General features: G+C 36.4%; 1 protein-coding gene across 1 annotated transcript in view; it reads right to left on the bottom strand.

Moving 5' to 3' along the window:
- Window positions 1-1,897: 1,897 nt before the first annotated feature.
- LOC141518408 (gamma-butyrobetaine dioxygenase-like) overlaps window positions 1,898-15,055 on the bottom strand; it is an 85,692-nt gene continuing 72,534 nt past the window's right edge. The window contains exons 8-9 of the mRNA XM_074230402.1: window positions 6,212-6,378; window positions 1,898-5,149 (exon numbers count right to left, since the gene is read on the bottom strand). Of these exons, the coding sequence (XP_074086503.1) occupies window positions 4,989-5,149; window positions 6,212-6,378 (328 nt within the window). The 3' untranslated portion in view covers window positions 1,898-4,988. The remainder of the gene's footprint in view (window positions 5,150-6,211; window positions 6,379-15,055) is intronic.

The following is a 15,055-nucleotide window of genomic DNA, read 5'->3' as shown; positions in this document are numbered from 1 at the left end:
TCTCCCCCAAATATCCCTCTAGAGAGATTCTAAGAAGTGACTAACAAGGTCTACATCTCTAGCTTGATTTGGAAGCTTCTAGAAAAGGACTGTGAGAAGTGTCAATATTAGGCATGACAAGAATAGAGGGAACATGATGTGAATTTTCAGAAGATCCACAAATCAGAGTTTTTTTTTTAAATCCCACATTAAGGAAAAACTTCTTAACAATTAGAGTTCTCCAGACACTCCTCCTTTCTACTAAAAGTCTTCAGGCAAAGGTTGGGTGACCATTTGTTGGTTTTGGGGGGAAAGGGAGTCTTGGTCAGTCTTAAGTTAGACTAAGTGACTTCCTGGGTCTCTTCCAACTCTTAAGATTTTGGATCTGACTGATCAAAGTTTATGTTGCTAGAAAGTAGTTTAATCAGTCCTTGAATCTAGGACCTAAGATTGTCACCTTTTCCACTGGCATTCTCCAAGGCACTCATACTCCATGTCATCATAATTCAAAGACTCTCAGCATTGTAAGAGCCTGAGAAATCGTCTAATTCACCCTCATTTGAAGAAGAATCCTCTCTAGAATATATCTGAAAATATCCAAACACTTCTCTGACTTCCAACTGAATAATTCTAGTGCCAGGAAGTATACATATGATAAAGATATTATACAGTTCACTGACCTAAGGAATGGAAAAAGTAATCCAGCTAAAATCATCCCAGGTAAAAATGGGAAAAATGTTAGTGTTGACTTTTTGGTTTATTTTTTGTATTTTCAGGATTCATCAGTGATTGTTCAGTTGAGTTACAAAAAATCATTGAAACTAGTTTATCATTACAAAAATATTCTTTTCAACTGGTTGTGTTGGTGACAGTGTTCTCACCTACCTCTCATTCTATACTCTCCAGAACCTATAGAACACGGAACATTCATCTGCCATGACTTTGGATCTTGGATAAAGCCAGAATTTTCAAAATTAAAAACAAAAGAAGACAAAATGAAAATAACAACAAAACCAAACACACTGATGTGCACTATGTGAACAGGAATTTCAATTAAATTGAATAAGCATTTATTGCCTGTCTGCAAGGGATTAAAAAAAATGAAATACTCCTTGCCCTCAAGAAGCTTACATTTTAATAGAACTAAACACCATGTGCATACATAATTTTAAACAAAATATTTGCAAAGTAAATACAAAAATAGATTTTGGGGGGGGGAGAGTGATGAAAGTTTAAAATAACCTGGGGAAGGGATCTGGAAAGGTCTCCTGTAGGGGCTTATACTTTGAGCTGTATCTTGATGAGAAGTTGAGATTATATTTGGTAGAATAAAGGGATGAGAGCATGCCAGACACAAGTGAAAACTTAGACAGAAGCATGGGAGTAGGAGTCAACCCTATGGAACATGTGTGGGGGGGATGGCCCTGGACCGTGGCTCTCCTTAATGGGCTACTTGTGCTCTGACCCTTTGTAGGACTTGAGGCTCACCTTATGAGGTCAGTGTAGGGGTTCATCCTTATTCATGCTCTATGGGATGATTCCCTGCTTTGGAAAGAATGTGGGATGCTGCAAGTGGGGTGATTGGACAAAAGGAATATTGTCCATAATACATTCTGGAGAAATGCCAAAATTTAGTCAGCTGTGAACTGAACAATGGACTTGGCTGTGGCACTGGAAAGAAAGTTAAGACTGAAAGGAGAGTGCTGGTCAAAACAATGTCAAAAAAGGAACCAGAGTCACAACAACCCAGGGGAAATAAGGTAGGAACTAAGTTAGGGTCCAAAATACAGAATCCTTGTGAATGACTTTTTAAAACCGCATTTTTTAATTTCAGAAAATTGTATTTTCTATGGTACATGGACAGATGTTTATTTCATGATGTTACCTTTTGTAAGCAAGGCCTCCAAGTGGACTGCAGTAATTTTTAAAATTTATTTAGGGTACGTTGATGTCCAAGCAAAAGCACTAGAATTTAACATAATCCATAGAGAGTCTGTGTTGATTACAATGAGAAGATTACAATTCAATTGGGAAATCTCTTACAAGTTGTTGGGTAGCTTAAGTCTCCGACTTGTTCCTTCCAGTTCCAGGAGAACAGATTCTTTTTTTTCGAGTTTCACTCCAGAGATCTGCTTTTGCCCAGATTCCCACTACTCATTTTTTTCCTCTCTATCAGTTGGGGAGGTACCATTTGAATAGAACCTTGGAGCTTCCTCTTTGGTGACTTCTAGAGTTATTCAGATGAACTTTATAAAGATGGAATTGGACATAACAGGACATAACACAACAACAAGAACAAATCACCTTTCAAGAGCAAATCAGCAGGCAGCCCATCTCATCTGGACAATCCAGGCCTGGGTTCTAATCCAAGTAACATCAAATCTATTATGAGTTTGGTGGAAAGTCAAATCCATAGAGCATTGTATCCAGGAAACCTAATCATCCTTAGACTATAACCTTTGCTGCAGCCCATAATGTGTCATATCATCTCCAACACTTCAGAAATTGTAGAAGTTATATATATATATATCTATATCTATCTATCTATCTATCTATCTATCTATCTATCTATCTATCTATCTATCTATCTATATATATATATATGTATATATATATCTCTCCAGTCCTACAGTTCCCATTTCCATTGCAGATTTTTTGAAAACTGCAATCATAACAGAAAATTAGTGGAAGAGAACACCATTTAAGACATAGCCTAATGGTCCAGGGGCATGATGAAGAAAAGGTGCCAGGGTGCATTGGAAGAAGATGAAATCATTAAGGCAAAATAATGAAAGACTTATGAACCTGATGGGTTTAAAAAACAAAAACAAAACATTTCCTAATAGCATAGAGATTGAGAACTGGAAGAGAAGTTGTTAGTAATTATCTGGTCTGATCTCTTCATATTACCAATGAGGAAATTAAGGACTAGAGAGAGGTCTTATGGGAAAGTGGACAAGAGGACTTGCTCAAAATCACACAGATATGAAGCGGTAGGTCTGGAATTCAACCTTGGGTCATGTGATTACAAGATTCTCATCATGTCTGTTATACCAAACTTCCTCTCAGGTCTTTGAATAAAATTTTTCCATAAGAGAGGAATAAAATCCAGTTCATTTATGTCATGAGCCTTATCTATAAAGGATGCTATTCTAGTCTTGTCCATAACTAGAATGGGGGTGACTGGGGTTGCCAGCATTTGGGAGAGGATGATTCTTCCCCTTTGTGGGGGCAGGGGCTTACTTCTCTCTTTAAGTTTTCTTCCTACTTGTCTGATGCCACTTCTGTCTTCCATTCTGGATCATCATACATTATCTCTTATTTTAACTGCTTACCTTAAGCACCATGCTTCCTGGGTGGGTTCCAAGTTTCTATTTCTCTCCATAGCTAGCTCTCTTCTAAGCTGGCAAGGATCCTATTCTTTGGACTGCTTTTTCCATCAAGTCTTAACATCCATCTCTGTTTAGAGATTCTCTACTCCCTGTTGGATGCAGTGTCTCCTAGGATATCAAGAAGCTACACCTCAAAGCATCATGGCTAAGGGTTATGAGGAGAAGGGAGGAGAGAAAGGACCCTTCTTAGAGACCCATTTCTTTCTATACTTCAGGATACTGGTTTCAAGCTCTTGGACTTCCAAATTTCTGAAATTTATTTAAAAATTAGCTACACAAAGCTCCAAAGACATGGATAATTTGTTCAACATACCAAGTTATAACTTTTAGAGTTTCTACCTCCTAGAGGGATCAGAGATTATACCTTATTAATGTTAACATGTGATGACTATAGCAGTTTAATGGGGCTGTGTAGTATGAAGAGAGAAATCACATATATTCTGTTACATGTTTATATTTTGTATTTTTATATGTGTACATTTTCCTGATAATATAATAACAAGATAGAATATGAGCATGGATTATTTCATTTTTGTATTCCTAGAGTTTAGCACAGGGTTCAGCATATAAAAGGTTTAACAAATGCTTTACTGACTGATTAATTGAAGTTGTAGCATTAATTTTATTATACTGACATAGCCCAACCATAAACAATGAACATCTCTCTAATAGTTTAGGGATTTTTTTAACTTATGAAAAAAATCTTGTAGTTTGTAAAATTTTTTTTTTAAAAGGGCATGTTGTCTTCTTTTAATCATTGGTATGCAAAGATATCCTTGTCTGTTTTCAGGGAATGCTATTTCCAGAAATGGGGCCCCATCTGGGCTCTTTTTTGTTTGTTTTTGTCAGTATATAAAGGGTATCTCATAAAGCAAATGCAATGTAGTCGTTCATATACTCATTTTATGGACATACTAGTTAGTCACTTATCAAGCTAATGATCAAGGAAGAAATTACCTACAAAGAATAAAGCTGAAAAGAAAGCAACAAAATCACAGGTATTTTCTTTTTTTTTTTTTCCTAGGTTTTTTGCAAGGCAATGGGTTAAGTGGCTTGACCAAAGCCACACAGCTGGGTAATTATTAAGTGTCTGAGGATGGATTTGAATTCAGATACTCCTGACTCCAGGGCCTGTGCTCTGTCCACTGTACCACCTAGCTGCCCTTTAGTATTTTCTTAACATTTAAAAATGTTTTATTAGTAACTTTTATTTTGATATCATAGTCACACACACACACACACACACACCACACCCCTCCTGCTCCCAATTTACTGAGTTCTCTCATGTGAAAAAAAAAATAATTGAGCAAAACCAATTGACACTGCAATCCTGACTCTACTATTGTCTCTATTGCCTCTAATTTTTCAAAGAAAAGAGAGCAATATATTTTCTCATCTCTTTTTCTGGATCCAATATTGTAGCCATAACATTTACAAAAACAAAGAAAAAGGTAATCTTGTCAATCTGGCTGCATTTTAATGTCAAAGAAATTAATGTCTATATGATATAGTTACCTGTGCATTACTAGCAATTGTAGCAATTGAAGATTAAGTAACTTCTATCTTACGAAAACTTATTCTTAGTGTCACTAATGTAAAAAAGGGCAGTTAGGAAATTCAATTTTCCATTTTGACAGCCTTCTTTAAGATACGGAGCCTTGACATAACTATGTCCCAGTCTGCGTAACCACCTTCAAGATGGCGAGATATTTCTTTTCCTGCTTCGTAGCTCCGCCGGCCATGAAGTAAACGCCAATTATCGAATGTAATAACATCACCTAGAACAGATCATTTTGGAACAAAACAAATCATATGTTTAATGTTTGATTTTTTTTTTTTTTGGAAAATAAAATTCTTACTTGTTTTTTTTCTTTGTATTAAGGGCAGAAAGTCAGCTCTTAATGCTTATGGACTGATTGGTCCAGATCTAGTTCTCTTCATTTCAAATCAGTGTTTTTTCCTTATGCCACCTGACGCTCAGAGATACAAAATGACTAGCCATCAATATGCAGTAAGTAGTGGAAAATCTTGAACTTGAACCCCGGTTTTCTGATCCTTTCCTAGAATTCTTTTCACTTAACATGTTGTAAAGCTAGGGATAATTGTCTGGTTCTTTTCTATAAGAGATAGCTTGGAAGAAATGATGTTTATTCTCTTCATTTGTTTAAAATAACTTCTCATTTTATAAGTTTAATGTGTAAATCATCAGTCAATAAATATTTCTTAATTTATTACTTTGTACTGGACAATATGCTAAGAATTGGGGATACAGATATGGGTAAAAAGAAAAACAGTTCTTGCTTTCAAGTCTCTTATATTCTGAGAACGGGAGATGACTAAATCCAGCAAATTAGAAGTTCCAGGATAGGAATAAAAGATGACTGGTGGAAATAGTATTTCCTTGGTAAATATAAGTTTAAAGGAGATGAATGGTGAATCTCTCCAGTTTTTCAAGAATTAAGAATTAATGATAAACTCCATTTTTTTGTTCAATGACTACCAGGCATATAATGCTATCATACAGGAGTAGAATTTTCCAGTAGCTTGGTTGTAACTCTGGAATGAGGAATTCTTAACCTATTTTATGTCTTGGACGCTTTTGGCAGGCTGGTGAATATCTACATGAATAATATTAGAACAATATTATTAATGATATCAAATAACATAAATTGATTATCAAAAAAAAATTAAAAAACCACCTAAACACATTGAAGTATTCTTCTCCATACACACACATACTTATGGACCCTCGCTTTGAGAATCCCTGCTCTATGCTTTGACTAATTAATACATATAAAAAAAATCTCATTTTCTGCATTGATAAAAGTTCATACACTGACCTGGATGCATCTTGAAGGTAAACTTGTTTTCTTTGTTATTCATCAGGTCAACAAACTCTTTCAAGGCAGCATAGAATGGCCGAACTTTTTCAACAGGGATGTCAAATATTGTATCTCTTGTTGAGTTATTAAAGTTGATGCGAATCACTTGACCTCTGTTGTCTACTCTGAAGAAAAATATTTTAAAGGTTATAGTTTTATATAATTTTAAACAGCTCAGGTCATGACTCTATGCTTTTTAAAGAAACCATCTTTTTTTTTTTCCTTTGAATCAAATTATGTCAAGAGGCACCTGAAAGGTCTCACAGTTCATTTAGTTCAACTGGTAGCTAAAATCTAAATCCCTCGTACCACATTACGATGATGTAGTCATAAAGTTAGGGAATCTGAACACAAGGAAGAACCACAAAAACAAGGTCAACCCTTGCCTGACCAAGACTTCTTTCTCCAGTGTCCTCAAAAAACAGCCCTTTAGCCTCTACTTGAAGGCATATAATAAAGAGGAAACCTATTGTCTTCCAAGGAAACCCATTCTTCTTTGGATCAGCTCATTGTTAGGCAGATTTTCATTTTATCAAACCTAAATGATAACAATTTCAACTACTACTGCTACTTCTATTTACTTACTAATAATACTTACTACCACTACAATGACAAATACTGCTACTACTACTACCACTACTACTACTAACTACTATTACTACTATTGCTGCTATTACTACTACTATTACTACTACTATACTGCCTCCCATTTATATGGCCAGTCAATGAACATTTGTTAAGCACCGACTCTGCCAGGCACAATATTAAGCACTGGGGAAGTAGAGAATATCAAAGACAATTTCTGCTCTTCAGAAGCTCACAATCTCTAAGGCTATATAAAATGCTTTATGGATATTATTTCATTTTGTTTACTTTTCTGAAACTCTAATTTGTTCTCTTTTCTGCCTTCCAGGTTCAGAAAGAGTAAGTCTAGTCCTTCTCTCCACCACCTCTCTCCTAAACAAAATATTATGAATACAGAGTGTCCCAAAAATCTTAACACAGTTTTTAAGCTATTAAAGTTAGACCAAACATTCCTGTTTATTTAACTTATCTTCATGAGGCATGTTTTGCGGCCTTCTAAATAGCCTGGTTACTCTTTTCTGGACACATTCGAGCTTATTTATACTTTTTTTTTTTTAAAGGTACTAAACAGTACTTGAAATGGGACCTGACCAGGACAGAGCAGATTGGAAATATTACACCCCTCCCTCCCATTCTGAATGCTCTGCCTTTATTAATATAGCCTAGTACTGCATGTACTTTTTTTTAAAGCTATTATAAAACATGACTGACTACAATGTATTTCAGGAAGTGTCCAGTAAGACCCTGAGATTTTTTTCAGCCCAATTATTGTCTAACCATGTGCTCTCCACTGTCTCTGTGTGTGTGTGTGTGTGTGCACACGCGTGTGTGTGTTTTAGAAGTCAAGTATATAGCTTTGTTTTTCCCTATTAGTTTCATGTTGTTTGATTTGGCCTAACCTTCTAGTCCATCAAGATTTTCTGAATCTAAGTTCTAGCATATTGTAAGTTAAATATCCTTTCCTAGCTTATTATCACCTTTGAAACATAGATGCTTTCATCTCTGTCAGTGGTCAGAATATTTAACTACATGAGGTACCTCATTAATGACCACTCTTTCAATTATTACTCTTTGGGCCCAACCATTCAGTTAGTTCCAAAATTGACTTCTTTATATCTAATTTAGTTCATCTTTTTCCATCTTCTCCACAATCCTAGCATGAGTCTTAGTGTAATACTCTCCTAAGATAGAGGTAAAACATACCTATAGCACATTCTTTCTCAACCAGTTGAGTCTGTCCAAAAAGGAAATAAGATTAGTCTGATCTGATTTTTATCTTGAGGAAGCCAAGTTGGATTTTATATTTATATTGGCTTTATATTTATATTTATTTTTCTCTTCTCAAATGTTTAGAAATCATTCCATAATCTTGTGTATTAGAATCTTAATAGGTATCTAAGTCAAGCCCACTGATTGTCCATTTTAACCTCTTCCATTTTGTTGAGAGAATAAAGACAATTCTCAGGAGAGGTTAGCAAGCTTCTGTCTGAAAGTTTTCAACTAAGGCAGTGTGTTCAATTTTTTAAATTGTTTTCATTGTCGAATCTGTCCCCTTTAATCTCTACCCTTTTCTAGACCAAGGAATCGCAACTGAGGTCTACAAATTGAACATTTTAACAACAATCATTTCCCAATATAATTTGGTTTCCTTTGTAATCCTATGTATATTTTTTGCATTTAAAATGTTATTCAGTGGTCTAGAGGTTTCACCTCTGATGAAAAATACAGAACCCCTCTGACAAAATTACAGAAGACTGCTCTAGGTAAGACAGAATAAGTTGAAACATTCTTCTATCTGTAAGAAAACAGCTACTTAACTTCCATAGTGTCTTAGAGATAGAGTTGGATGGGATCTTGGAAGCTAGGTAGTTTACCACTCCTTTTCAATGTACAGATGAATAAACTGAGGCCCAGGAAAATTAATTGACTTGCCCCAAATCATATGGCTAGTATGCATTTGAGATAAGATTTTGATTCAAGTCCCATGCTTCTAAAGACACTGGTTTTTCCACTGTATTACAGCTGCTTTCCATTCTATTTTCTCTCTCTGTCTCCCTCTGTCCCTGTGCTGGGTGCCTTCATTTTTCATTGTCTGGATGGTATTTACAGGACTTCCTTATTGAGCAGACACTGGCTTCAAATTATAGATTCAAGCTCACTTACTACCAGTATTTCAAAGTCTGTTCCAAAGCCTCAAGGACAGAATCTAATTCTTTTGGAACAGAAAGAACAAATTGATTCAAACTTTCTGGACCAGGAATAAGAAAGAGTGGGTAAAAAAGAAGATGAAGAGAAGGAGTAGAGGATGACCCATAAAACTGAAGCCATGAAGCAGAATTTGATGCATTTCTCTCTTTCTACCCCTTAACCCCTCCTCCACCCCTTTTAAGACTGGTTGTTCTAAGAGCCAAGATCCCAAGTTTTTGAGCAAAGGAATTTGCCAAGTTATATAATAAACTACAGTTGAGGTCTATTGTAACTCATGTCTTGGACTCATTGATCTGCCAGCACCTGGCATTGATTCCAATAAACCATTTTATCCTCAATCACTTTCTTACACACAATAACTTTTTGTAAATTTGAAGGCAGCAGTCTTGCCTATGTCAAAGACTTTTTCTCCCAGATTAAACATGCCTCTTTCCTTCTACTGGATACAACAGTGTAAAACATTGAAAGATCCCAAACACAGTGCCCCAAAGATCCTTTAGTATCGACAACTAGAGTTCACAGAATTCTCAAATTCTATGATCTTTTTGCAACTGGCTACCACAAGTTACAACTATGAATATTGGTATTGCTAACCCAATGAAAGTTATTTTTCCTGTACTTAATATAACATAGACTTTTCATTGGAGTGAAATTCCACTATACTGATGAATTTTCTAAGACAAGTTTTTTTTATATTACTCTTATTGGAAAGAAAAATGTCATTTTGTTGTATCACGAAAATTACATCATCAAGTAATTAAAACTGGTTTGAGCTTCTCTTTGGTTGCCTGTCTTTCATAGAAATGTAGAAAACACAGATTCTGGGAGCTGGATAAGACTTTAAAAAATCACCTAATCCAATCCTATAATTTAATGGATGAATAAATCTGTACTGTAAACCTTCAATTAACCTGAAGTCTAGTAAGTAAAATCATATATTAACTGGATTAAAAAAATTATACTTGATTTTTAGGAGTAATAGATAATTCTAAGAAAACGAACTCAGCAAAAATAATTGAGACGCAGAGAGATGAAATCATAGGGTCATTATAGGGTTACAAATCTCATGCTACACGGAATCTGAGAGGCCATAGAGTCTAAGTCCCTCATTTTATAGTTGAGGAAAATGAGGTCAGAGAGGTATATGACTTATCCTGGGTCATTTAGCTAGTAAGGTAGAATCTGAACTCAGGTCTTCTAGAAAGTGAGGCTGGTGACTTAGCCCAGGCTAAGTGAGTGAGTTCAAATCTAATTTATGTGCATATAGATACATAGATGGGCCTGGAGACAGGAAGACTCCTCTTTGTGAGTTCGAATATGTCCTCAGATACTTCTAGCTGTGTGACCCTGGGCAAGTCACTTAACCTGTTTATCTCAGTTTCTACATCAGTAAAATGAGTTGGAGAAAGAAATGGCCAACAACTCCAAAATCTTTGTCAAAAAAGAGTCAGACTGAGTGTCTGAAATGAATGAACAACTTCCTGATTCCAAATCTCTATCCCACTACCTTATCAATTATACTATGTCAAGGTGGTGGAGCAAGTTAGGGTTAGATTCAGAATGAGAACAGGGATTCCATTTTTTAATCTAATGTTTTGCCCTAGACTTTCTCTTCTCTCTTTGCTTTTTTCTCACACTCTTGGTGATCTCATTAACCTAAATCAACTATCATCTCAGGCAGATTCTATCCAGGTCTCACCTCTCCCCAGATCTCCAGGCTCACATCTTCAGATGCTTGATGGAGATCTCCATTTGTGAGCCCCATAATTATCTCAAGCAAATCAACATAGAGTTATTTTTTCTGTATCCTTAATTGACCTATCTGTGAATCTGTATCCCCTTAAAAAAATCTAAGTTCCTTTAGGGTAAGGACTGATTCATTTTTACGTTTATATTCCAAGTATCACCATGTTGTTCAGTCATTTTTCAGTCATGTCTGATTCTTTGCATTCCCTTTTGGGATTTCTTGGTGAAGACACTGGAGTGGTTTTCCATTTCCTTTCCAAATCATTTTTATAGAAAACAAGTCAACAGGGTTAAGTGACTTGCCCAGGATCACACAACTAGTAACTTCTAAGGCCAGATTTGAACTCATGAAGGATGAGACGTAGATGGGACTTTTGTCACCTAGGACTGTCATTTTTGCACCTGTATGCTCAGTGCATATCATCATGACAATCCTAAAGGTTCATTGTCTTCTTGATGCTTCTTTCCATTAGAATCATGGGATAATTGAAGGGAATCTGAGAGATTATTTAGTCTAACCTTCTCATCTAAAATGATATATATATATATTATTGTTGCAAATCTTGAAGTATTAAATAATAAATATAATTATAATTATTCTTATTTTAGGAGGTCTAGACTTGTGATTTCAGTGAAATAGGGCACTTTCAGTGAGGAAATTCCCTTTACAGATGCTACATTGTTACACTGTTCTATTCCATATAAGCTCCCTTCTCTCCTCTGACACTGCCACCTCCCTGGTGGCGGCCCCCATCACCTTGTGCCTAGACTATTGGTTTTCCTGCTACAAATCTCTCCCCACTGCAACCCATCCTTAAGTCAATTGTTGAAATGACCATCCTAAAGTTCAGGTCTGGTCAGGTCTCACCTCTCTTCATTCAGTTCATAAACTTTTATTATGTGCCTACTAAGGGTCAGGAACTATGCTAATCATTGTAGATGTAAAGAATATCAAAAGAGAGCCCCTGCTCTCAAGGAACCCACAGTCTAATGAGATGGACAATATGAAAAACTATATATAGACAAGTGGCTATATATAAGAAAAAATTAGAAATAATCACTAGAGGATAGGTTCTTCTTATTATGTTTGACCTTTATTCTCAAAGATGACTATGACATGAGGGAGGTGATGCATGACAGGCATAGGAATTGGACTCAAGTGAGGGAGTGCTGTAGAAAGTCATCAGCCTTACTTTCTTCTCCAGAATACTCTAGTTCCAGTGGTCAGATATAAATCAGGATGACTGGGTGAGACAATCAGAGTTAAGTGACTTGCCCAAGATCATACAATTGGTAAGGGTCCAGCGTCTGAGATTGGATTTGAGGTCTGGTGCTCTATCCACCTAAATGTCCTAGAAGATAGGTTCTAGAAATTAGGGGAAAGAGGACAGACTTCTTTTGGAAGGTGGGACTTCTGCTGGGACTTGAAGAAAGTCTGGAGGCAGAGATGAGGAGGGAGAGCATTCCAGGCTTGGGGAAAAGCAGTAAAAATGCTTGGAATTGGAAGATGGAGTGACTTTTGTCCTAGAAGCAGCAAGAAGCCTGGTGTCATTGGATCATAGAGTACACGGGGGGACAGATGGTATAAGAAAATGGAAAGATGGAGGGGGGACAGGTTACACAAAGCTTCAAATGTGAAACAGAGGATTTTCTAATTGTTTCTGGAGTTATTCCAGTGGTTCCCTGTAGCCTCCAGGAGCAAGTTTAAAATTGTGTTTGTCATTTGACCTTCAAAGCTCTTTCTAAGTGGCCCACTTTCCTCCTCTCCCACTTTGCTGCCCCATCTTCCCAATCTTCTTAGTCAATAGGCAATTCAACAAGCGATTCATCAGCGCCTACTCTGTGGCAGTCATTGTACTAGACACTAGGAATACTTGAATGAGGACCTTCCTCAATCCTGAATAATCTGGGATTAAGTGACACTGGCCTCTTTGCTATTCCTCTTTCTCCATCTCTTGGTTCTGGTCACCTTCTCTGTCCCTCAGGAGTCAAAAACTCTCCTTCATCTCTGCTTTCTTCAGAACCCAGATACTATCTCATCTTCTACAGTAAACCTTTCCAAATCAACCTCAATTCTAATGTCTTACCTCTTCTGATCACCTCTAATTTATCCTGTAAATAGTTTGTTTTTACATAGCTGTTTCCATGTTGTCTTACCTGCTACTAGCTTGTAGGCTCCGTGAAAGTTGGGACTAATTTTGCTTTCTTAGAATTCCCAGTGCTTCGATAGGGACTGATGCAAAGTAGGTGGTTAAAAATGCTTACCGACTTACTGACTATAATTTACAGCAGTGAGTGTATGGGACCATGAAGATGACTTGGTCAGGCATCAAAGATGCCAAGCTCATCACTGTATCCTGGGTCATCCCCAGTCTTTTGTCCTACCACTGATTTTTGATGACTCAAGAAGATAGTATAAGATTGACAGCATTGTGCATCTCTATCTCTCAAATTCAATTCATACATGAGTCAAGACATTGGCTATGATGACACTTGTCCCCTTCAAAAATGAAGGACAACAATAGCAGTAACAATTCTTTTTTTTTTTTTAGTTTTTTTTTGGATGGCAGTGGGGTTAAGTGGCTTGCCCAAGACCACACGGCTAGGTAGTTATTAAGTGTCTGAGGCTGGATTTGAACTCAGGTACTCCTGGCTCCAAGGCCGTTGCTCTATCATTGCACTACCTAGCTGCCCCAGCAATAACAATTCTTAAAGAGTTATCTGTGGAACTGAAAGATTAAGTGAATTTCCCTAAGTAATCAAACCCAGGGACTTGAACCCAGAATTTGACTCCAAGGTCAGATCACTGTCAACAATGTCACATTGCTTTTCTCTCTCTCTCTCTCTCTCTCTCTCTCTCTCTCTCTCTCTCTCCATATATATATATATATATATATATATATATATATATATATATATATGTGTGTGTGTGTGTGTGTGTGTGTGTGTGTGTAGTAATAGAAAGAGTTTCTAAGAAGCATAGTGGCTTTCTTAAGATCACATGAATGGTGGCTTCTGGGATAATTTTTTTTGATTAGCTTGTTAGATATGACTTCTGTCAACAGGCATATGACCTAAGATAATTTCCTCTGCTAGACTGGCAGAATTTTGGGGACCACATTCAAGGCCAGAGGCTTGGGGTATACTATTGAATTGAAGAGCAAGCCCCTCAAGCTCACCTAGCATTTCTTCTCTCGGTCTCCTCCCCATCCTGATTTCTCTCCTTTGGATATGTGTTTATTGATCAAGATAGTCCCAGAACTGAACATAATGCTCCATAGGTGGTCTAATTAGCCTAGAACATAATGGAACAATTGCTACCAATACTGTAGAATCTATACTGATTTTTATTTTTTTAGATTTTTCAAGGCAATGGGGTTAAGTGGCTTGCCCAAGGCCACACAGCTAGGTAATTATTAAGTGTCTGAGGTCGGATTTGAACCCAGGTCCTCCTGACTCCAGGGCCGGTGCTTTATCCACTGCGCCACCTAGCTGCCCTCTATGCTGCTTTTTGTGGAATCTAAGATTGATTGCATTTGATTTATGAGGGGCTACATCACACTATTGACTCATATTAAGCTTGTGATACACAAAAATTGCCTTGTCTTTGTCACACAAGAGCTACCAAGTCATATCCTTTCTCCGTTCTTGATTTAAGCAATTTATTTTTTTCCATATGCAGGACTTTACATTTGTTCATTCATGTTAAGTGAATAATAGATATCTTTATATTTGTTCTAATCTATTGAAATCTCTATGAATTTTAATTTTTCTCATCCAGTGTCTTTGATAGTCCTTTCAAACTTTGTGTCATCCACAAATCTGATAAAATATATTTTAAATCTTTAAATCTTTGCTAAAAGAAGTTGAGCAGAATGTAGCATGCCACTAGAGACTGGATTGGGTTCAGGCTGATGTTGATATTTTTGTTCCATTAATATATAATCAATTAGCTATTAATAATATCTAATATTTATATAGCCCTTTAAGTTTGAAAAATGTTTTGTAAATAGCATCTCATTATTTCATAGCAACTCAGAAGATTTTTATCTCTATTTTACATATGAGGAAACTGAGGCAGAGATTCAAGTGACCATAAATCTATCTAACTACTAACATACTTTATTTTTATCCATTGGGATACTGGAAATCTTGAAGAAGATTCCTTCTAGTTCTGAATCTATGAGAAACTAATACCCTGGATATATAGTACTTTCTAGTTCAATACAACAATCATGACAGGAAATGAGATGACTTTGGCAG

The sequence above is a fragment of the Macrotis lagotis genome, chromosome 3 (assembly GCF_037893015.1).
Source record: "Macrotis lagotis isolate mMagLag1 chromosome 3, bilby.v1.9.chrom.fasta, whole genome shotgun sequence".
In the NCBI taxonomy this organism is placed as follows: domain Eukaryota; kingdom Metazoa; phylum Chordata; class Mammalia; order Peramelemorphia; family Peramelidae; genus Macrotis; species Macrotis lagotis.
Note: the sequence above shows the minus strand (reverse complement) of the source record. Positions and strands in the feature narration are given on the sequence as shown.